Source organism: Lagenorhynchus albirostris, chromosome 14, assembly GCF_949774975.1.
Source record: "Lagenorhynchus albirostris chromosome 14, mLagAlb1.1, whole genome shotgun sequence".
NCBI classification, from domain to species: Eukaryota; Metazoa; Chordata; class Mammalia; order Artiodactyla; family Delphinidae; genus Lagenorhynchus; species Lagenorhynchus albirostris.
The window spans coordinates 76944764-76970008 of NC_083108.1; the positions used below are offsets into that span (position 1 = coordinate 76944764).

Sequence of the window (25245 nt, forward strand, 5' to 3'; positions counted from 1 at the left end):
TTTCATCTTTATTTCCACAATTCTAGTTAGGCCCGGATTACTTACCACTGGTAGCCACAGTAATTTGCTATTCCTGTGTTTATCTAATAATAATGAAAATAGCTCACCTTTGTTGAGCTCTTTGACAAGACAGGTGCTCTGCTAAGCTCTGTACATATATGGTAACGCTTAGCCCTTCGAGGATTCTACAGAGTAGGTACTATCATTATCCCCGTTGTACAGACGAGGGAACAGAGGCACAGAGAGGCAAGCAGTTTGTTCAGCATCACACAGTTGTTAAGTGACGGAGCTGGGATTTGAACCCAAGCAGCCTGGCTCCAGGACCCACACTCTTAACTGCTGTTCTAAAGTGCCTTCCCCCAAAGGACCCCTTAGCCCACTCCCCAAAGAGGGTCAGGACAGTGTTGGGACCTGCCATGGAGTGGATGCAGATCTACTGGCAGGCGAGCACTGCAACTTGGCCAAGGCCCCTCCCTGGGGCTCTGACGGAAGGGACAAAGGAGCAGATGGAACAGTGACCACCCCTGGTGAGTCAGGTCTCTTGTTTAAAGATGCCAGCAGTCTTCTGGAGATGAAAAGAGCTGTGGTGCTTTGAGGCGTGGTTCTCCCTTAAGAGGTTCTTTCCCGCCCCTGCTACCCTCACCCATAAACAAGTAGCAAACAGTTACTGGGAAAATAGCCCTAAGTGTGTGTCTTGGGTGGCAGGTGGTACAGCTCTAGGAAAGGACCCAGCCCCTCCCTCCAGAAATTGGGGGGTCATGGGGTGTCAAAGGACCTTTTTTCCATTCCCCTCCTTCCAGAGAAGTGGCAATGGCTCGGGGTGCTGGTGGGAACCCTCAGTCTACGGAAATGCTGGGCAATTGTTGCCTTGTTGACCCGGGGGCACTTACTGACTCCCGTTATGGTCCTTGCTGGCTGCCAGGTGAGTGGCCCTCACACCACAGGTATGAGGCTGCCTCGGGCTTGGACTTAACCAAAAAATTTCCATGATGCAAGTTTTAAAACACACTCTATCCCTTTGGACACAGCCCAGATCAAAGCAGTGTGGGCAGGTGACTTGATCAGCTTGTCCTCAGTGGGTGGTTGTATCTGGGCGTTGTCCAGATGTGGGGTTGGGTCTTCGTTCGTTTCCCAGATATTCTCTCACGGCTGGTTAGGCTTGCAGGTGTGACTTGTGGCTACAGACCTGGGATATTTTCCCCCTGCGTGAAGCTCGCTGGCTCAGGAGGAAATCAGCCCCTAGCCCAGCACTGTCTGGTGGAACTTTCTGCAATGGTGGGAAATGCTCTATACCTGTGCTGTCCAGTATGGCAGCCACTAACCACATGTGGCTTGCAAGCATTGAAATGTGGCTAGTGTGACTGAGGAATTAAAATTTTAATTATATTTAATTTTAATTCATTTAATTTTTTTTTAATTTACTTATTTATTTATTTTTGGCTGCAGTGGGTCTTCGTTGCTGCGTGCGGTCTTTCTCTAGTTGTGGTGAGCGGGGGCTACTCTTCGTTGCAGTGCGCGGCCTTCTCGTTGCAGTGGTTTCTCTTGTTGCGGAGCACAGGCTCTAGGCGCACAGGCTTCAGTAGTTGTGGCACACAGGCTCAGTAGTTGTGGCTCACGGGCTCTAGAGCACAGGCTCAGTAGTTGTGGCTCACAGGCTCTAGAGCACAGGCTCAGTAGTTGTGGCTCGCAGGCTCTAGAGCGCAGGCTCCATAGTTGTGGTGCACGGGCTTAGCTGCTCTGTGGCATGTGGGATCTTCCCGGACCAGGGCTTGAACCCGTGTCCCCTGCATTGGCAGGCGGATTCTTAACCACTGCGCCACCAGGGAAGCCCTAATTACTTTAAATTTAAACAGCCATGCATGACTAGTGGGTACCATGTTGAACAACACAGACCTAGACTTTGCTCCCAACTGGCCAAGCCAGACCTCATCCCACCAGCCTCTGTCTTGACGTCAGCTATGATGCTGCCAATATGGCTGAACTGGAAATGTCCTTGGGGCCCTAGAACGGCAAGTGGGCTGGGCCGGGCCCCGGAAGGGGTAGGAAGACTCTTAGGTCTGGCCTGCCTAGGAGCAGAGAGAGAGCCCTTTCTTAAGTCCGAGAAGCCAAATCATCACATGACGGCCTCTCCACCATCTCACAGCCCAGCACATAGTCTCAGGTCAGCAGCCGAGCGCCCTGGAGTTTGTGAGCTGGAAGACCCTCTGGGTCCTCTCGTCCACCTATATCCTTGCAGAGATGAGAAAACTGAAGTCAGAGGTCACAGGTCAGGGACATGAGAGAGCTGGATACGGAATATCGGACGCCAGCCCGCTCATTCAGAGCCCTGTCCTGATGCCTGGGGTAGGACTCAGAATGCAGCCCTGTTGCCAGTTTCAACTGATTTAGCTCATAAGACAACGGCCAGCTCCAGAGCCAATGGCTCCCCCTGTGACTCAGACTTAGGTGGAGACTCTGGGTTGCTGTTTCCCAAAAGACTGAGTCTCTAAGAGTCTCTTTACCTCTCTGAGCCTCTGTTTCCTCATCTGTAAAATGGAGCTGATCGTACTTACATTATGGCTACTCTAAAGATCAAATAAGGTAATATGTAGCAACTGCCCTGCATATGGTAAGACTCAATCCATATGCTTCCACCTCATTGCCTTTACGCATGGACTAGTCCGGAAATGGCTCTGGCACGAAGCCAGAGCGCCCCCCTGTAGCTTCCCAAGCATGGAGGTACCTGGCAGGTTGAGGTTCTTCTGCTGCCTTGTGCACTGCGGAGAAGGGTGTAGGGGAGAAGGCGGCGTGGCACTGGGAGGGAGCGGGGGCGCTGGCGAGGAGGGCGTGGAGGACGTTGTGGACGAGGGATTGCTGCTAGAGTCTGGCTGGTAAGGAACAGGGATGTGGTCCTGCAGGAAGAAAGTAGGGCAGGGGGCAGGGGCCGACAGAGAGGCAGAGACACAGCAGTGAGAGTGGGTTGCACAGGAAGAGACCCCACCCTAGCATCCACAGCATCTCTTCCGTTTTCCTCAACCACCAGATCCTTCCAAAGTCCCCCCACCTGCTTCGTCATCCCCACCAGGTTGCATCCAGCTGCGGATGGGACAGCTTCTGGGGTCAAATTCCTGTCCCCTGCTTGGAGCCCGGACTGAAAGGTTACCACATAATGAAAGCTATGTAGGCGACAGTCACGCTCCCTGCGCCTCTTTGATTTTGGAAAGTCCCACGCAGAGGTGCCCAGAGTGTTCTTCCCATCCTAACGCCTCGCATCCTGAGTGTTTATTAAAGAATCAACAGCCTGACAGCTCAAGAGAGAGTGTGAGATCAAGCCTGCAGCAACTTCCCTCGCATCTCAGTTGGAACCAGCAATGCCTCTTCCGGCCCTTGAAACTGCTCTAAAGTCAAGAGGAAGATAGAATCCGTGTGCGCATCCTCAGAACGGCGCTGGTCAGGGATTTTGAAACGAGATCATCCTGGATTTGGGCGTGGGGGGCATTAAATCCAATGTCAAGTGTCCTTATAAGAAACAGAAAAGGAAAGACACACAGAGGAAAAGGCGATTTGAAGACAGGGGTAGACAGGGGACTGATGCTTCCAGAAGCCAAGAAATGCCAAGGATTGCTGGAGCCACCGACAGTAAGGAGAGAGGCATGGAATGGATTCTCCCTCAGAGTCTCCGGAAAGAACCAACCCTGCCGGCACCTCGATCTCAGACTTCTGCACTCCAGACTGTGAGAGAACGTCTTTTGTCTTAGCTACCCAGTTTGTGGTAATTTGTCTTAGCTACCCAGCATCCCCAGCAAACTCTTACAAGCAGAAACCAGAGTGAGGCAAAGGCAGATTCAAAATCCCATGGCCACCTCTTCCCCCCGCATCCTGAACAAAATGCTTAACCTCGCCATTCCTCAGTTTTGCCCTCTGTAAAATGGGAATAACACTAGCAAACCTCAGCATCCCAGAAAAGGGGCTCCTGCCTCCCAAAGCCTGCAGAGCTAAGAGCTCTCAGGGGAACCTTAATCTGTTCACTCACAGGACATGGATCACTTGGTCCCTGCATTACTCAGAGGCCCACCGTTCAGCTTGGCTCCAGGTGCCCGAGGATGGTTTTGTGTGATCTGGTTATTAGTCAACAGGTGTGCTTACCTGCCAAACTCCAGAGCTGGTGTAGCAAACACCAACCAGCATATGAGGGCGGGGAGTGTGGGGTGGGGAACAGACATTCCCCATCTGGATGCCCAGTGGCATCCCGTGCTCAACCGGTGCTGTGCACGTCCCCCTCCCAGAGTCCACCCCACTCCCACGCGGTCACACTGCCTCCACAGCAGTGACTTCCCCTCTGGGAGCTTCAGTCTCTCCCTGTCCTTCATGTGGGCGAAGAACACCCACTGTGTGTGGATCTGTTGCGAAGTTTAACTAAGGTTATGCAGGTACCTACACCCTGAGCACTGCACTGAGGCACTTTGCTATCAACAAACGGTAGCGATTATATTGATGATGGCGTTTACTTTTGCAATTAAGCTTTTTATTTGAGATAACTGCAGATTTGCATGTAGTTGCAGGAAATAATAGAGGGATCCCATGCATTCTTACTTAGTTTTTTCCAAGGATAACATCTTGCAAAACTATGGTACAATATCATGACCCGGACACTGAATCGATACAGTCAAGATACAGAACATTTCCACCCCCAGAAGGGGCCCTCGTGTTGCCCTTTTCTAACCACACCCACTGCCCCCTCTCTCCTCACCACCCCTCCCTCCCATCTTTTATCCCTGCCACCGCTACCCTATTCTCCATTGCTATAATTTTGTCATTTCAAGAATGTTCTATAAATTGAATCCTATAGTATGTAACCTTTTTGGATTGGCTTTTTCCACTCAGAACAGTTCTCTGGAGAGTCATCCAAGTTATTGCATGCATCGATGGACTGTTCCTTTTTATTGCTGAGTGGTATTTCATGGTGTGGATGTACCACAGTTTATTTGATCAACCTTCCATTGAAGGACAGCTAGGTTGTTATCCTCTGTGGCTCTTGTGGATCAAACTCCTACAAACATTTCCTGGACAAAGTACTCCTGATTCCAGGCAAGGTCATGCTTTGGTTCATTCCAGCCACCTTCCACGCAATACCCCCTTGGAGGTAATTCTGATCTGATTTTAGTAGAAAGGCATCAGGAAGCCAGCCTTCTCATTCTATCCTAATTTATCTAATGGTAACTAAATTTTAATGGCAATGGACATGTTAGTATAAGGAATAATATGACAGTGACATGTAGGCTAAGATTTATGTGGTTGGGCTGTGAAGGCCCCATACAGCCCAATGGGGCACAGGAGGTTTTTAAAGGAAGTTAGGGACTGTTCGTGTCAGTAGAGGGACAAGGGGAAATGAAGGTCAGGCATCTATCCATCCTATCAACACTCTTCTTTGAACTTTTACTCACAGATTGGCAAATTTCAAGATGTTTCCATAGACGCTCTGCAAAAAAGTCATTATATCAGTTTAAAAAAGTATAAAGGTTTGTACTAAAAACAGCATCCCATTAGGAGGAACTGGCATATAGACTGTGCTCCAACGACACAGCATGTTTAATGAAAACGTTGGTCCACGATGTACACATTCAGTCTTGACCTGGGCTTACGTCACTTCCTCTTCTCTCATCCCTACAATGACTGCCTTAGTCACATCAAATGGTCGGTCCACAGTTCCCAACGCAAACCAGGCTATTTCACATCTCCGAGGCTTGGGACATGTTGTTATTTCTACTTGGAATATCTGCCCCGCCTTGTCCAGTCTGCCTGGAAGATGCCTATTCTTTCTTCAAAGCCCAGCTCAGACCGGCCCTCCTCTGAGAAGTTCCCCTGACCTCCCACTCCACCAGGTCAGCACATTGCTCGCTCCTGGTTCCAGCCCTCCTGGTACTAGCCCTGCCTGGTACTAGCTCACTTCTGGTACTAGCCCTGCCTAGTTCCAGCCCTCCTGGTACTAGCCTTGCCTGGTGCTAGCTCACTTCTGGTACTAGCACTGCCTGGTACTAGCTCGCTCCTGGTACTAGCCCTGCCTGGTACTAGCTCGCTCCTGGTACTAGCCCTGCCTGGTACTAGCTCGCTCCTGGTACTAGTGCTGCCTGGTACTAGCTCGCTCCTGGTACTAGCGCTGCCTGGTACTAGCTCGCTCCTGGTTCCAGCCCTCCTGGTACTAGCCCTGCCTGGTACTAGCTCACTCCTGGTACTAGCCCTGCCTGGTACTAGCTCGCTCCTGGTACTAGCCCTGCCTGGTACTAGCTCGCTCCTGGTACTAGCGCTGCCTGGTACTAGCCCTGCCTGGTACTAGCGCTGCCTGGTACTAGCTCACTCCTGGTACTAGCGCTGCCTGGTACTAGCCCTGCCTGGTACTAGCGCTGCCTGGTACTAGCCCTGCCTGGTACTAGCGCTGCCTGGTACTAGCTCACTCCTGGTACTAGCGCTGCCTGGTACTAGCTCACTCCTGGTATTAGCGCTGCCTGGTACTAGCTCACTCCTGGTACTAGCGCTGCCTGGTACTAGCTCACTCCTGGTATTAGCGCTGCCTGGTACTAGCTCACTCCTGGTATTAGTGCTGCCTGGTACTAGCTCGCTCCTTGTACTAGTGCTGCCTGGTATTAGCTCGCTCCTGGTACTAACTCGCTCCTGGTACTAGCTCGCTCCTGGTACTAGCGTTGCCTGGTACTAGCTCGCTCCTGGTACTGGCCCCAGCTTCCGTTGATACTTCAACACAGTCACTTCTCGGCTTACTTATCTGTCTCATCCTCGAGGCTAGAAGCTCCCTATTCTCAGAACTTAGCAATATGCCAAAAACAGTGTGGTCCCTCGAAAAATGTGTGATAGAGGAAAGAACAAAGAAAGAAATGAAGAGAGGGAGGGAGAAGGAGAGAGGGAAGGAGGAAAAGGTTTATCTCCTCGTACGAGACAGTGTCTTATTCATCTTGGCACCTGCAGAACTTAGCACAGAAACAAAAACATAGGAGGTGGCTAATAAATGTGATATGAATCAATGAATGGAAAGGAAGGAGGGATGGAAGGAGAGCTGAAGGGAGGGAGGGAAGCAGGAGCTGCTCTCATGAAGGAAACAGTTATGGCAGGAATTCAGTCTTTCTCATGTCCGAGGCTCAGGGCTGATGTGAAATCACCAGCATCGGCAAAGAGAAAGCTGCGTGTGGTGCCCACGTTGCCCCAGAACTGCTGAACAGGATGGGAAATTCCTTCCTCGGGCCAGACCCACACCTGTGTCCCAATGGGAGCAGCAGCTGGAGGTTGTCTTCCAGCAGAGGGAAACTCAAACTCTACCAGATCACGAAGGGAAGGACTAATGGCATAATTCCTCTTTCTGAGTGCAGTTTAGATGTGGAAACATCCTTCAGAGACCATCCAGTGCCACCCCTTTGTGCTACAGATGGGGACGCCGAGACTCAGAGATGGGATGTGACTTGCTGGAGTCATACAGAGGGTTAGTGGCCCAGGTCCCCATCTCCAGCCCAGAAGCAGAAACAGAAGGTCAAACCAAGTAATAAGAAACTCGCATCTGACTCTGAGAATCAAACAGAAGCATGTTTGAGGTTCAAACAGAACCTCCCAGGTTCCCCCTTCACCCAGCTGTGCACTGATTTGAACATGCCAATGATAGTAACTCTCTCTCCCGTGGTCCCCACCCTCCAACCCAACAGACTCTCCTGAACAGCCATCCTTGTCTTGTGACTGCCATAGCCCACTCCCAACCCAAGACCATAGGTCAGGGCATCGTGACAGCTGGTCAGTGACCTATGATGTGGAATAAACAGAGCAGGGCCAAGAGGAAGAACAGTGGAAAGCAGAGCAAAGGTGGAGCAGAGATGAGGTTCCAGGGAACAGAAGAGCCACGACAGGCCAGAAAACAAACTGGCTGAGGTTACAAGGAGTAGGAAGTCTACGGCCACAGAAACAGTGATGGAGACAAAAGATGAGAGGAGAGGATGGGGAGACCGGTCAACAGCACCAGACCAGAGGGCACCCACAAATAGCAGCTGAGCCACCGTCATGATGGGGGGCCAGAACAGTGACCCATGGTCTTGCTGAGGGTCCAAGCAGCTGGCCTGAGCACAAGCCTGTCCTCCATGTCCAGTTTCATGAGACCTAGCTCCTCAACTGTGATTCCCCTTTCTCTTCTTGCCCCGTGTCCATCCTTCCCATAGACAACTCCCTGTGCTGAGCTGGCCGAGGTGAGCCTGTTCCTTGCAACCAACTGTAAAGGAGAGCCAGCACACAGCCACTTCATACCCTGAGAAAACCATAATTCAAAAAGAGTCATGTACCAGTATGTTCATTGCAGCTCTGTTTACAATAGCCCAGAGATGGAAACAACCTAAGTGCCCATCATTGGATGAATGGATAAAGAAGATGTGGCACATATATACAATGGAATGTTACTCAGCCATAAAAAGAAACGAAATTGAGCTATTTGTAATGAGGTGGATAGACCTGGAGTCTGTCATACAGAGTGAAGTAAGTCAGAAAGAGAAAGACAAATACCGTATGCTAACACATATATATGGAATTTAAGAAAAAAAAATGTCATGAAGAACCTAGGGGTAAGACAGGAATAAAGACACAGACCTACTGGAGAACGGACTTGAGGATATGGGGAGGGGGAAGGGTAAGCTGGGACGAAGTGAGAGAGAGGCATGGACATATATACACTACCAAATGTAAGGTAGATAGCTAGTGGGAAGCAGCCGCATAGCACAGGGAGATCAGCTCGGTACTTTGTGACCACCTAGAGGGGTGGTATATGGAGGGTGGGAGGGAGGGAGACGCAAGAGGGAAGAGATATGGGAACATATGTATATGTATAACTGATTCACTTTGTTATAAAGCAGAAACTAACACACCACTGTAAAGCAATTATACTCCAATAAAGATGTAAAAAAAAAAAAAAAAGCTTCCCTGCAGTGGGCAGATCTTTGGCTCCGGACACCACTGCAGGTGGGACCTTTGATGCCTTGGTGCGGAAGCACAAACACTGTAGACTGGTCCCCTCAGGAGCGGCAGATGCTGCTGCTGCTTCTCCTCCATCCTCCCCACCCTCCTCCTTCCTCTTCTTTCTTCTTCCTGTTCTTGCCTCTCCTCCCTCTTCCTCTTTCTCCTCTTCCCCCTCCTCCTCGTCTGTCTTCTTCATCACCAAGCTCTGCCATGGCCTGAGGATCCAGTGTTGGGACTAAACTCCTGACACATAACACACGGCATCAACTCCTCTCCACAACTCCAATACCATCTACTATTATAATGCCCACTTTACAGAGGGGAAAGCAAAGGCGGAAGGATCTTGCTCTGGTCACAGAGCATATGAAGAAACTGAGTTTCAAGCCCAGACCTTCTGACTCCAAAATGCACACTCAAATCATTTTGCTGGGTGAACAAGCTGGGCTCTTATGAACCTGGACTGACAGAGCTAGACAAGAGAAGAGACAGAGAGCAATGAAAAGGAAATCTGCAGATCAAACTGGCTCAGAAATCTATTGCACTAACCACATCATCGCCTGACAGAAAGAATCTGCGTGAAGCCAGTGAGAAGAGAAAGAGGGGAAACAATAACCCAGCTCTCTGATAGCTCCTGTCCACCTTCATGTCAAAGCCACTTTCTAAATAGAGGTTAATTTATTTCTCTTATCAAATGCTCCTGCTGGCAGACAAGCAGAACAATGTCACAGTCACCGATCTGTCTGTCCCATCTGACACCAAGAGGCTCGTTGCGTCTGTAAAGCCAGAGAGAAAGGTCTCGAGACGGCTCTGAGCCATTCACCCTCAGGAGGTCACAAAGGACAGGATGGTTATAGGTGTGCCCGGTTACTCCCCAGGAGCCTCACCATTCAAGCCCCTTAAGCACCCAACCCCAGCGGCGGGGAGACCTACATCTTTCACAAATAACAAAGGAAAAGCAGACTCAGCCGGACATTATTATTGGAAGCCCAAGATTTAAGCTGATAAAAATAACTAGAATTTCCTGCACGCTTACCATGTGCCAGGAACCTCTCTTAAGTGCTTTATGTTGACTATTTCATTTCATGCCCACAATAACTCTCTGGGGTTGGTGCTCTGTTTGCTTACCGGGGACATTTTCAAAAACGGTCACAAATTCCTTGGATTCTTCCCATTGACAAGTGAGATCACGCCACCTCCCCTTAAATCTGAGTAGGCTTGTGACTGCTTCCATCGGTAGAGTGCAGCAGAACTGACACTGCCAGCCCTTGGCTAGAGACAAGCCAAGGCAATGCATGGGCTTTTATATTGCTAGGTTATAAAAAGCCTTTGCAGCTCCCACCTTGTTTGCTAGGACAGTTGCTGTTCGAGCCCTGAGGTGCCATGTAAGAAGCCTGACTGCCCTGAAGCAGCCATATTGTGAGGAAGCCCAAGCCACAAGGCAAGACCACATGTAGTTGCTCCCGATGAGTCTCTGTTGAGCTCAGCCTTTGACTCATCCCAGCACCAGATATGTGAGTGAAGGAGCCTCTCGATCAGGGGTTGGCCAACTTTTTCTTGAAATGGCTAAACCATCCTGTGGTTTAGGCTCCGTGAGCCAAGCGGTCTTTGTTGTATCTACTCAATTCTGCCCTTGAAGCACGAAAGCAGCCATAGAAAATATGGGTGTGGCTTGTGCCCGTATAATTTATTTCCCAAAAACAGGCAGCGGGCTAGATTTGGCCTGTAAACCATAGTTTGCCAATCCCTGTTCTGGATGATTCCAGCCCCCAGCTGCGTGAGCTTTTCGCAGCTGGACATCATGAAGCAGAGACAAACCATCCCCACTGTACCCCTTTCCCAATCCCTGACCCTGATCCCCATGAGCCTAATTAAAGAGCTGTTGGTGTCCGTCACTAAGTTTGAGGTCGTTTGTTTATACAGCAGTGGGTAACTGGAACACGCCCATTTTACACACAGGAAAGCTGAGGCTCAGCGAGAGGTTCAGTTACTTGCCCGGGAGTCTCAGAGTGAGTAAGTGGAGGCCCCAAGACTGGCTGCCAGGTCTGCCTGACTTCAGGGGCCAAGCTGCATTATCAAGTCCTGAGACAATGCCACAAGGAGACAGATGGTGAATGACTGAGATCCAGTAGTAAGAACGGTGGGTGACAGCATGAGAGAGAAAGGACATATGGGCTTTGTTGGGGAGGTCTGGAAAGGGAGGTCGGAGATGGAGGAAGGGACCAAATTGTGCATGGCCTTGCAGGCTGCAGTGAGGAGTATGATTTGTTTCCTCCACGCAACAGAAAGCCACGGGATGGTTTTTAAGCAGGGGGTGGTGTGATTCAAATTACATTCATTAAGAATCACTTTGTCGTGGGGAGGGGGAAGGGGAGGCTGGGACGAAGTGAGAGAGAGGCATGGACATATATACACCACCAAATGTAAAATAGATAGCTGGTGGGAAGCAGCTGCATAGCACAGGGAGATCAGCTCGGTGCTTTGTGACCACCTGGGGGGGGATTAGGGAGGATGGGAGGGCGATGCAAGAGGGAGGAGATATGGGGATATATGTATATGTATAGCTGATTCACTTTGTTATAAAGCAGAAACTAACACATCATTGTAAAGCAATTATACTCCAATAAAGATGTTAAAAAAAAAAAGTAAGGAAAAAAAAGAAAGAATCATTCTGGCTGCTGTGTGGAGAGTGGATCGGGGAGGGAGAAAGGCCCTCTCCAGCCTTATGCAGAGAAGGGAGAGTATGCCTTGCCGGCGAGAGGTCACACGGCCACCATGACACTCATCTGGGTCCTGAACACAGGCTGGTGACTTCCCACACGCTTGGATTGACCCGCATTTTATCCACCTTCCAGACAGTGCACGGAGGCACCGTAGGGCTTGAGAAATCACCTGTTGGCTTATGTTACCTTTGCTCCTTCCGTGAGGTTGGAAGTGTCCCTGGGATCGCTTTGGTGCTCTTCCACCAACAGACCAAACAAAGGACATGGAAATCACACTGGAAATTTCCAGGCCACATTGGCAAGAAAGAGGCACAGAGAAGCCCGCTGCTGACCACCGTCTGAGGACCAGCCTGAAGCCGACCAGGCTAGCTAGGGCTCGGAGCCTGTGGTCCCCACACAGATCCATCCACCCCGTCTCCAGCAGGAGCTCAGAAACAGACTCTTGTCCCTTGGTGGCTGGATTCAACAGATGTGTGAGAAAGCACAGAACCACCTGCGAAGCTCATCCTGGCAGAGGATGAAACATCTCAGAGGAAAGAGGGCGGAGTCTGCACCACGAAGGACCCCCTCTCAGGCTCTCCTCCCATCTCTACTGTGCCCCCGTCAACACGCTCCTTCATTCTCATTGCCAGGTGCCCTCTCTCTAAATTAGGTAGATTTCTGGCACGCTCACTCTGCACTGATGGCTGGATGCCCCCCAGACTTTTCTAGACACAAACCACACAGAATGAGGAGAGCCTAGGTGGGCTGGGAAGTAAGGGCAATGCTCCCAGGTCAATCTGCCGAGTCCTGTTCAAGAACCTTCCCCCCTCCTGCCCCTTGTCTGGCAGCGGCAGCCCCAGCACGCCCCTTCCCAACAGAACTCCAGTCTCACCTTGTTGATTTTGTTGGTTTTAGGGAGCGTCTGGCTGATGTGCAGGTCCGAATACCGGGGTGGCTTTCGTAGAGGGTTGTTGATGTCACACGGAACGGACTCTGTCCGGACTAACCTTGCTGGATCCGTAGGGGTAAAAACAGTGATGTGGGAATTTAAGTACCACTTTTGCTCTGTACTGTCACGTCAGGAGAGCAGAGCTCTGACCCCACCTCAACGGCCCACCCCCAAGACTGGAAGGGATTCCCTAAAAATGAGAGTCACCGTGTTATGTCATGATACTGGGACACTTTTCCCACTATCTGTATTCTCTGTGGTTTCTAAAATGTTTGTGTTGTCAATATATGGCTTTTGACGATTAAAAATTATTACAATGAAACTGAAGCTATCGGAGTTTTTTTCTCCAATACCACAATTGTTTCACATTGGCGTTCATTTCAGAATTAAACCTCCTTTGAAAGACAAGCGGCTCCTGATTTCTCAGGGGCTGTCATCAGTCAACAGGCTCATTGTGGCCATCTGTCCCTCCCACATCTAAGCTGGGTGTGAGGATCATCTTGGGTCGCCTGTGGGATTTCTCAGGCCCGAGCAGTCTGTAGCAGTCAAAATACATCTGTGCTAAACAAGGTCACCATGGATCCCTGAAGGAAAGTCTCAGCTTCCCAGCTTCCCCTTTGCATCATCCCTAAAGGCACAAAGCTGGGCACACAGGCGATGCTAAATAAATGTGTCCTGATCCAAACCACATCACCTGAGCCCCTCTCCCTGTTACTTACTATTTACAGGGACCACCGGGAGGGGCAGAGCAAGAAGCTTGCATTCAAATGTGATGCCTGGTAATGTTACTTGTTAGCTGTTTTTTATTGTGGGGCTGGGGGTGTTCGTGGAAAAGTTAAAGCTTTGGACTGACCCAGGGGTTTAATTTCTCTCTTAAGCCTGGGCTGCCATCACCATGGAATCCAACTATATTTTCAACTTCCTACCAAAGGGGGGTGGGTAGAACAAGAAGCTGGTGGACCTCTGGAAAGTTCCGTTTGCTTCGTGTGTACAGGCACCTGCCACCTTTGAGTAAAGGGGGCATCCTGAAGGTGGGTGGGAGGGAGCCCTTCTTCCGATGTCAGTGTCTGAGAGTGGGTCGCTTCCCAGCAGGCTGGTCCTGGTCTCCATGCGGGAGTCGGGCTCCAGCAGAGACCACAGTGGAGGGGAGTCCGGTGGGAGGCGATTTCCTCGACAAAGTTGACCCAAGACAAGGGCTCAGGAGTGGTGAGAATTCAGGTTTAAAATAGCCTCACGGCGTGTATACAGTTGTTCAAGGAACAGATGGTTCTTAATTAAGGATATGAGGTGGGAAGGGGCAAGAGAAAGGAGGTGAAGACTTTTCCTTCTCTTACGATCTTCTCTCCTTGCGGAGGAAAGCGATGCAAAGATCATCGAAAACCGATGGCCCGTTGGCTCTGGAAGACGTGCCAGCACTTTTTGACAGCAATCTACCTCCTTCTTTAAGTTTCCCTTGGGTTCATTCAAGACCAGGGTCGAGTCCCCTGAGCCTACACTGACCCGAGGCCGGAAGGGCTGGGAGGGGTGGCGGAGGACGAGGATTAGCGAGTTGTGTTCCCCAAAGTTGGCACTAGGCCTCCATCCAACCTATAGGTGGGGGGTGGCAGGGAGGACGCCAGCAAGAATTTTAACAATTTTAACAAGTTGTTAACATTTAAAAATAAGTATACGGCACATAAAACTATTGGGGCTTTTCTTTGAAACATGAGAAACGGTACAATGCAGGTCCACACTGCTGGAGTGGCCATCCTCTCTGGACGGCGCCTGGCTCTCTCTTCACTGTGCACGGCCCCGCCTGGCCAGCGGCTCTCACTTAGGGTACCTGGCAGGCATCTGAGTTTGCAGCTTCTCCTCTAGAGCAGTGCTTCTTTAAAGCGTAGAGAAGTTGCCAGTAGAAGCTGTTTAAAATGCACGATCTGGAGTGAGGCCAGAAGTTGTGCATTTCTAACAAGCTCCCGGGCGATTCCCGTGCTGCTGCTGGCCCACGTACCACCGCTGCAAGAGCAAGCGTCTGCACTGATGATGTCCAGTAGAACTTTCTGCAATGATGAATGTGTTCTGTATCTGTACTCTCCAATATGGAGCCCCTGAAATGTGGCTGGTGTGACAGAGTAATTACGTTTTTATTTTTATTTCATTGTAATACATCTAAATTTAAATAGTCAGATATGGCTGGTAGCTACTGTATTGAACAGCACAGGCCTACAGGATCCTCCGGTGGATGAAGTGCAGTGTGGATAATGGAGTCTGGGAATAACTACCCCACAGGCCAAGAACTGGGGGAACTATTTTGAAAGCTGGAATGCGAGGCCTCCAACTGAATCCCTAGCAGACAGGGAAAAGCCTTTCCTTCTCATTAAACTGGTCTTGCTCTTGCCTGGTAGGAGGCTGGTAGTGGCTTCCCAGAGGTAGCAGCTGGCTCCCTGCCTAGACAGGTTGGCCCAGACACTCCCAGGGCCCCAGGAGATGGAACACAGATGGCCCAAACCAACAGGCCCGAGCAAGCCCCCTCCCTATGCCTACTTCTGCAGGGCCAAATGACCGAGTCTGAAGAGCACATAACGGAAAACACTCAGCTAGGACTCTTTTCAAGTGGGAAGGGAAAGGAATGGGATTGGGGGAAAGAGAGGAGAGTAAAAATTAGGAAAGAGGACACGAATGAGAGAAAAAGACTTAGGGAGGGGTCGATGAATCTGGGGGCTAAAGTATCAGAGAGACCAGAATGGGGACAAAGAATAGGGAGAACAGGCATGGGAGGTGGATTAAGGAGACAGATGTCAGGAGGAAGGGTGTCAGAGGGAAAGAAATGAGACAGGCAAGGGTCAAGGGTCAAGGGGTATCCAGAGGTGAGCTGGATGGGACAGCTATCTCGGAAGGCCTGCAGGAGCACCCCCCCCCAACCCCAGGGCAGTAAGTGTTAAATACTTACCTCCTCGCTGGATGATCAGGAGATGACAGGGTGGGGCTTCTTTGGTGCATTTGTTGTGGCACTTTAACCTGAGAGAGAGAAAGAGCGAGAAGGATGGATGGACGGATAGATGGGTGAATGGATGGATGTTTAGATGGACTGGTGGATGGATGGATAGATGGATGGGTAGATGGACTGGTGGATGGATGGATGGGTGGATGGATGGGTAGATGGATGGGTGGGTGGATGTATGGTTGGGTAGATGGATGGGTGGATGGGACACACCAATGGTTCAGAAAGCTCTGGGCGCTGTGGATACCAAGACATGAGACGAGATAGGGCAGCTACTGCAAAGGCATACCCTTGGAACCTAGGAACTTAACTCTGGAGAGAGTTTGCTGCCATCCCACACTCACGGGTCAGTCCTGGGTCGTCCAAGAGTTGGTAGCAACTGTCTCACCAACAGTGCCCACTTGGACTTCATGCTTTGAAAGACATTGTTATCTATCAGTCTATGTTTATCATCATCATCATTCAACCCTAATAATCATCACCAACTTACTTGAAGACTCATTTGCCAGGCATTGCACTAAACATTCTATAGATGCTATGCCATTAGATCTTTATAACACCATCATGAAATAGGTATTATTATTCTTCCCATTTTACAGATGGAAAAACTGAGATTAACTGACTTGTCCTGGCAGAAACCCTGGGTCAGTGGTGCCAGAGGTGGCATCATTTTTTCTTAAAGGCTCATGCTATAGGAGACAGCCAACCAAGGCTTCCAATGAGGATGAGATCAGTAACAGGTATTAAGTTTTAGAGGTATTAAGTTTAAGAGTTTAGAGTCAAAATGTCTTCCTTTGAGACAAATCCAAGACGTCACCTTGCTCGTCCCCATACCGTTGTCAGACTTCAAAAGGGTACTGTGACCTTGCTCTATCCTTTTCTTTTGGAATTTTACATCTGCAGGGTGGATACACACTGCAGCAGGTGCTGTCAATGCTTCATGCATATGCTTTTGGATTTCCTTACTATTTCTGTGCGCACCAGCTTAACTTCCAATGGCCAACATCTTTGCCAGAAGGCTCCCCTCAGCCTGCTTAGAGGTTTATTATCAAAGTACTCTACACAGAGAAGTGGGACCTTTAGATGTGTCCTCCACTCTCTTCCCCTCTAGGGATTTGACAGATATCTTTAATGGAATGGTTTGGACGCCCAGACATGGACTTGACATTGACTCAGTTAGTCTAGTTCAGTGGTTCTCAAAGTGGAGTCTCCAGACCAGCAGCAGAAGCACCAGGTGAGAACTTTCCAGAAATGCAACTCCCAGGGTTCCTGCCCAGATGTGATGGATCAGAGACTATGGAGCTGAGATGCAGTGGCCTGCTGCACCAAGCCCTCCAGATGAGTCTGGCGGTAGGTGCTGAGGCACGAGAACCACTGGTGTAGTTGATGGCTTTGGAATGTCTGTGCACATTTCCCCAATTTTCCTTGTGTTCAGTCTTTTATGGCCCTAACAGGGCCCTGAATTCCTCTATGATATGGAAAACTTAGATCTGGGGCTCCCAGGGGTGCAGGGGGGAAGCCAGGAGGGATGTGGGCAGCATGAAACAATCGCATAGTGAGAACGTTAGTCCATCTCAATTCTCCTTCACGCTGACTGCATCAGGGGGGTTTCTTGTGCTAAGACGTCTTTACGTCTCTCTGCCATGTGCTAACCCCAGATCTGGACAGGCAGCAGTATTCACAGGGAATTGAATACATTTATTTTTCCACTTGGATGTCTATTTATTTCTGGTCCCCTTATTTTAATGGCAAGTGATGCTGATTCTCCATTCATGATTATAAGATACATCTTCACCTGTAAATAAATTTGCTTTAAGTGAAAAAGGCTACAAATGGTCCATGAATAAATGTAGGGATGCTACATGAACAGGACAAAATCAAGACAGGGTGGTGAGTGAATGGCTGAGTTAGGCTGGGAAAAGTTGGCTGAGACAATGTGGAATCTTCAAAAAAGAGGTGACAGCTCTTGGCACCCGAAGTCTAAGAGGGCTGGAAACATTAGGAGGTACCCTTGGTCACAAACGTCATGAAGACTGCGTGACTCTGAAAAAAACAAGAGCTAACACTTATGCAGTGCTTCCAATGTACCAGGCAATGCTCTCAGTGCTTTACACGATTTACTTAATCCTTGTAACAGCCCTAAAAAGTAGGAACTTTTGTTATCCCCATTTTACAGAATAAGAAACTGAGGCTCAGCAAATTTGGATAACTTGCCCAAGGTCGACTAGTCAGTGAGAGGTCCCAAGTCCAGCTCTAGCTCTGTCAGATGCCTCCAAAGCCTCCATTCTTCTTGCTTTACATCTTGGGGGTGGAGGTGAGTAAAGGGGAAGGTTCCTGTGGTCTATAAGCAGCTGAGTCAAAATGTCCCTTTTTTTGAGCCTGTCACCTTGCTCTTCCCCCTACAGTTGCCTGACTTCACAAGGCAATAAAAATCCCACGTTACTGCAAACTGGCTTTGTCTTTTTCTTTTCTAAGGCCCCGAGACTCAGACCTATAGAGAAGGGAAGACCTGCTGAGTGTGAAATTAGCCTTTAATTCATTCTACATACACTTAAACTGGGTCTACTGGACCCCAGGTCCTGGGGACACAATGATCACCCAGATGAAGCCGCTATGTTTATGGGGAGGGTTAATAAACACATAAACAAGTATCAGATAATCGCCTGTGTGGTAAGATGGTGAACAAAATAATACAGGGAAATGGGATGGAGAGTGACAGGAGTGGGGGGGGAAGGGCTCCAGTGGCACAAAGGTTGGGGGGCAAAATCAAGCCTCGTGGGTTCAGGGGTCAGAAGTTAAAGGCTGATGAGGCTGAAGTGAAGAGAACCAGAGTGAAGGGAAGACTTGAGGAAGGGGAGGTGGGCAGGACCCCGGGGCCCCAGCAAGGAGTCTGTATTTGATTCTACAAACACCGGGAAGCCTCTGGAGGAATTGGATGACTGTGACTCGGTCAGACGGACGTTTGGGAAGCCCTGGTTGGGGAGACTGCTGACGCCAAGTGATAGCTGAACCAAGAAGCGTGTGCACTCTTTCCTGCTTGAACTAGCTCAATTCCGCCAGGAAGCTTCCAGAAAGAGACTGCTCCTTTCTGCCAGCCCCACCTAGGAGTCTCCTTGAACAATCCCAGCTGGAAGCTGACGAGCAGTGTGAAGCAGCCCGTTCCCAATTGTGGGCAGCACCGCAGAGTGAGGGCAAGCAGCTGAATGTCACCTTCGGACCACATCCGTATCAGGACAAGGCAGCCGAGACCACCAGTGACCTCAGCCGTCTCCTGCCTCCCCCTGGCCTTTTCCTCTCTGTCTCTCACAGTAAGGGAGCAGCCCTCCTGCACTCTGGCTGAAGGGTGGGCGATGGAACTCTCATCCTCCCAGCCAGGGCTTCAGAGGGCAGCGCCAGGCTCTGGAGCACAGCCACTGCCCTTGCAGACACCCCAAGAGAGCGCTCTCCGATGCCCGGACACAAACTTGGCACAGAGGTTCACATGTCTAGAACTAGAACTGGAACCCACACATCCAGGACCTGCTGATCCAGCCAGCAGGATTAGCTTAGAGCTGAAGTCACCCAGACCCTGGAGGGGAGGCGGTACAGGGACTGAGGCCAGACTTGTGCGTGTCCCACTTACAAAGAATCATTTTTCCAGCAGGAAACACGCATGATTCCACCCCAGTTAGACTTTTCCTTTTCACTGCCCATGAAAGAAAAGAGCTACTAGCACGCAATTTATCGGTAAACCACCTGCTTCAGAATCAGATTCCCAAGGCATACCCTCTCGGGTTCCGACTCAGGAAGTGCTGGGAATGTGAGTTTTCAGCAAGTGCACGCCACAGCTCAAGGACCACAGTAGAAGAAGGATACATTCTACTTCCCAGATGAGAGGTGTCTGGATGCCTAAACCTTCCAGAAGGCAGGGTCCTCCCCCCTCCACACCCCCACCAAAAAAAAAATAAATAAATAAAAGGAAGTGGTATCAGGATAATATACAGAAGAAATCTGAGTTCAAAGCCTGACACCACTTCCTGGCTGTGACAAGCTGGGGAAGTCACTGACCTGCTCTGAGCCTCAGTTTCCTCATCTGTAAAGTGGGGACAACCTAAATGTCTATCGACAGGCGAATGGATAAAGAAGATGTGGCACATATATACAATGGAATGTCACTCAGACATAAAAAAGTAACGAAATTGAGTTATTTGTAGTGAGGTGGATGGACCTAGAGTCTGTCATACGAGTGAAGTAAGTCAGAAAGAGAAAAAGAAATACCATATGCTAACACATATAATATATGGAATCTAGAAAAATGGTACTGATGAACCTAGTGGTAGGGCAGGAATAAAGATGCAGACGTTGAGAATGGACTTGAGGTCACGGGGGGGAAGGGGAGGCTGGGACGTAGTGAGAGAGTGGCATGGACATACATACACTACCAAGTGTAAAATGGATGGCTGGTGGGAAGCTGCTGCATAGCGTGAGAGATCAGCTCGGTGCTTTGTGACGACCTGGAGGGGTGGGATAGGGAGGGTGGGAGGGAGACACAAGAGGGAGGGGATATGGGGATATATGTGTGCATATAGCTGATTCACTTTGTTGTACGGCAGAAAGCAACACAACATTGTGAACCAATAAAGAGGTATAAAAAAAAAAGTGGGGGGCTTCCCTGGTGGCGCAGTGGTTGAGAGTCTGCCTGCCGATGCAGGGGACGTGGGTTCGTGCCCCGGTCCGGGAGGATCCCACATGCCATGGAGCGGCTGGGACTGTGGGCCATGGCCACTGGGCCTGCGCGTCCGGAGCCTGTGCTCCACAGCGGGAGAGGCCACGGCAGTGGGAGGCCCGCGTACCGCAAAAAAAAAAAAAAAAAAAAAAAAAGTGGGGACGATCATAGCATCTGTCTCATAGGGTGGCAGAGGAGATTAGTGATACGACAGAAGTAAGGTGCCCAGGACAAGCACTTGAAGTTGCAGGTACTCTCGTTTTTATTGTGGGAGTTGTCGCTTTTACTGCTAGTTGATGCAGTGTTCCACAAGCCCCTAAGACCCTCTGCTGGAGGACTTTCTCTGGCTGGGAATGTGGGCTGGCTGGACTGCCTGGAGCCCTGAAAGAACTCCGGGTGGGAACTGGTTGATGGACCGCCCAGCACCCTCTCCCTTGGGGTGTGTCGATGTGGGGCTGGACCCCAGGTGCCCATAGCCGTCACCCGCTCTTCCAGGACCCAGGACAGGCTGCCTTTCTTCCCCTCCCTGTCTCGCTCCCCTACTCCCCTGCTGGTGTGGCCCGGGATCACTTCTCAAAGAAACCATGTGCCCTCAAATCCCCGTCTCAAAGTCTGTAGAAACAGGGGAGCCCAACTAAGACACCACGATTATTAAAGGAGGTTCAGAACAGCGACGTGGTCTGTCCCGAAGTTCTCACACCAAAACCAAGTCCTCTGTTCCCTGTCCCTCGTGTGTCCCTTGAGCCCAGGAGTTTGGTCCTCCTTGCGCTCCGTTCCACATGGAGGAAAAGGGAGGGGTGGGCAGGACACAGCTGACCAGCCTGGACAAACCTCCATACCAGACGTGGTCCAGAGGAGCACCATGAGTTGGGATGGCGGCTCTGATCAACTCCAGGCACCAGGGAAAGGTCGTATGTGGTTCCAGAAGTGGTGAAAAGCCTGGGCTTCGGAATTCAGCCAACCTGAGCTTGAATCTACCCTTTCCAGACTAAGGGGGCATCCGTCTGCTTTGTTAGGTTCCGGGTTCCTCACCTGCAAAACTGCCATGAGGATCCAGTGAGAAAATGCCTAAGTGGTGCGCACCTGGGCAGCAAATAAGTCAGTGTCTCTGCGGGCAGGGCTAAGGCACGCTTGAGGGCACACGGGGAATGCCATGCGAGCCTCAGACAGCTTGGAAACTTGGAAAGGGTTTATTTAAAACTTTCATGGAAAAGAGCTTAGTTTTTTCAAATTCAAAGGCTAACAGGATAAGCTTCAGTTATCAAGAAAAGTTGCTTACGTGGGATATCTCATTCTCCAAAGGAGCTGCTGGCCGAATGAGACATCCTCTCTGTCTGAAAAGTAAATATGTGAATTTATCTTGGGGGCAGGATCTGGGTCTTCCTCATCTTTGCAGCAACCTTCCCTACCCCGCCTTCAGTGCCTGGTCTGGTGGCTGGTGCATGATACATGCTGAACAGATATTGGAGAGGTGGAGGGAGAGAGGAGGAGAGAAAGAAAAAGGAAGGCAAGCCCAGCAGCAGGGAAAGCCCTTCGAATGTCCCTCGTGTGGGGCCCTTAATAGTCTCCATCAATTTTTTAAAATGATTTCTATTTCTTATAAATTGTATCCCTTGCAGAGTGTGAAGTGCAAACACGTCCCCTTCAGCATTCCCTTCCTTCTGCCCTCCTTCCTCCCCGATGGGGAGGTGGGACAGGGGTCTGACCACAGGCAAACTGGACTTCCATGGATCTTGCCCGGGACCGTGGGGACAAACGGCCCCTTTTATGAGCAGCTCTGCCATTTTCTTAATGGATTCATCCTGGCCCCCCAGCAGCCCCATGGAGCAGACGCAAGCCCAGAGACTGGTGTGAGGCTGGAATCAAGAAGGGTGGCCTTCCTGGAGGAGGGTCCCCCAAGACTCTTGCTGGTGAACACAGTCACATTCATTTCAAATGGTTCATGGGGGATTCTAACCAGTTTATGAAAAGTTTGCTCCAAGCAGCCCAAATCCCTGGTCCTTTCTCTCATCTCACACCAGCTCACGTTGCAACCCACCTGAGAAGGCACCGCCTTTCCTTCCGGAGTGCAAATGGGATGTTTTAAAAACCTGGCTCCCGATATCTAATTGAGGAAACGTTAAGCAAACACCAATTTGGGGCCAGGCGCTCTTACATAACCCTGTACAACTCTGAAGAACAATCCCGTGAGCAATGGATAATGCTGCACCCGTGCCCGTTTTAAAGTCAAAAAGACTGAGACTCAGGAAGCAGCCCAATCATACAGATAGTAAATGGCAGAGTCAGGATAACCATTCATTCAGGCACGCAAAAAACATCATCACCTTCCTCCTCATGTCAGGTGCTGTGAGAGGCACTGGGGGTGTATAATAAAATAAGACAAGAATTCTTTCTTTAACAACCTTTCTTAGAATCATCTAGAAAGGAGTTTACTACCTAGATGGGTATATAAAGCTATCTCTTGTCCTTTCAAGCATGAACATCTTTCCACTCGTCCCATCACCTCGAAGTTACCTCCTAATAGGAACATACATATTGATAATTACCTTAAATGTAAATGGATTAAATGCTCCAACCAAAAGACATAGACTGGCTGAATGGATACAAAAACAAGACCCATATACACACTGTCTACAAGAGACAGTAAGGAAGGGTTTTAAACAGGGAGGTGAAGGCTGGATAAGCATCTTGGAAAGACCCCCCTCTGGCAGCAGATACAATCACAGGGCAGCAAGTTCCCCTCTCAGGTTATCCTTCCCGCTCCCTGCCTCTGTGCACCTTTTCCCACAACACTGCATTAAGTGCTCCTTAAGCCTTCTTGCAAAATCACTAAACAAAATCATTACCCCCTTCAGACCTAGGGACACATACAGACTGAAAGTGAGGGGATGGAAAAACATATTCCATGCAAATGGAAATCGAAAAACAGCTGGAGTAGCAATTCTCATATCAGACAAAATAGACTTTAAAATAAAGACTATTAGAAGAGACAAAGAAGGACACTACATAATGATCAAGGAATTGATCCAAGAAGAAGATATAACAATTGTAAATATTTATGCACCCAACATAGGAGCACATCAATACATAAGGCAAATACTAACAGCCATAAAAGGGGAAATCGACAGAAACACATTCATAATAGGGGACTTTTAACACCTCACTTTCACCAATGGACAGATCATCCAAAATGAAAATAAATACGGAAACACAAGCTTTAAATGACACATTAAACAAGATGGACTTAATTAATACTTATAGGACATTCCATCCAAAAACAACAGAATACACTTTCTTCTCAAGTGGTCATGGAATGTTCCCCAGGATAGATCATATCTTGGGTCACAAATCAAGCCTTGGTAAATTTAGGAAAATTGAAATCATATCAAGTATCTTTTCCAACCACAATGCTATGAGACTAGATATCAATTACAGGAAAAAAATCTGTAAAAAATACAAACACATGGAGGCTAAACAATACACTACTTAATAACCAAGAGGTCACTGAAGAAATCAAAGAGGAAATCAAAAAATACCTAGAAACAAATGACAATGAAAACATGATGACCCAAAACCTATGGATGCAGCAAAAGCAGTTCTAAGAGGGAAGTTTATAGCAATACAATCCTACCTTAAGAAATAAGAAACATCTCAAATAAACAATCTAACCTTACACCTAAAGCAATTAGAGAAAGAAGAACAAAAAAACCCCAAAGTTAGCAGAAGGAAAGAAATCATAAAGATCAGAGCAGAAATAAATGAAAAAGAAATGAAGGAAACGATAGCAAAGAGCAATAAAACTAAAAGCTGGTTCTTTGAGAAGATAAACAAAATTGATAAACGATTAGCCAGACTCATAAAGACAAAAAGGGAGAAGACTCAGATCAATAGAATTAGAAATGATAAAGGAGAAGTAACAACTGACACTGCAGAAATACAAAAGATCATGAGAGATTACTACAAGCAACTGTATGCCAATAAAATGGACAACCTGGAAGAAATGGACAAATTCTTAGAAATGCACAACCTGCCGAGACTGAACCAGGAAGAAATAGAAAATATGAACAGACCAATCACAAGCACTGAAATTGAAACTGTGATTAAAAATCTTCCAACAAACAAAAGCCCAGGACAAGATGGCTTCACAGGCGAATTCTATCAAACATTTAGAGAAGAGCTAACACCTATCCTTCTCAAACTCTTCCAAAATATAGCAGAGGGAGGAACACTCCCAAACTCATTCTACGAGGCCACCATCACCCTGATACCAAAACCAGACAAAGACGTCACAAAGAAAGAAAACTACAGGCCAATATCACTGATGAACATAGATGCAAAAATCCTCAACAAAATACTAGCAAACAGAATCCAACAGCACATGAAAAGGATCATACACCATGACCAAGTGGGGTTTATTCCAGGAATGCAAGGATTCTTCAACATACGCAAATCAATGAATGTGATACACCACATTAACAAATTGAAAAATAAAAATCATATTAAAAAATTGCCTCCTAGAAATGATCCCATTTGGATTGGAACCAGGTTTCCAGAGTCTTGGGTTCGGAAGAACCACTTTCCCTCCAGAGGCTTCTTTTGAGATGTATTCCACCAGCTAGTATTTCCTGAGTACTTGCTATGTGTCAGGCATGGTGCTCATCCTGGATGTATAAACAGTGAACAAAGCAGACACAGCCCTACCCTCAAATAGTTTAAAGTCTGGTCGGAGAGACACGCAGGTAAATAGACAAACACAATGTAGTATATTATATGGAATGATCGTGAAGGGCGGGGTATGGTACTTGGAACTGAGGGGAGTCAGGGAGGGCTTCCTGGAGAAAGTGATAACTGAGCTGAGCCTGGGGAGCTAGCAGAGTTGTGCAAGGAAGATCTAGGCTAAAGCACTAGGGTGCAAAGAATCCTCAGTGGGTGGGCA

General features: G+C 48.9%; 1 protein-coding gene across 1 annotated transcript in view; it reads right to left on the reverse strand.

The window, feature by feature from the left end:
* The window catches only part of KSR2 (kinase suppressor of ras 2), a 407661-nt gene that overhangs the window by 70807 nt on the left and 311609 nt on the right, over nt 1-25245 (reverse strand). Inside the window, exons 8-10 of the mRNA XM_060120912.1 lie at nt 15556-15621; nt 12568-12694; nt 2723-2891 (exon numbers count right to left, since the gene is read on the reverse strand). Coding sequence (XP_059976895.1) covers nt 2723-2891; nt 12568-12694; nt 15556-15621 — 362 coding nt within the window. The remainder of the gene's footprint in view (nt 1-2722; nt 2892-12567; nt 12695-15555; nt 15622-25245) is intronic.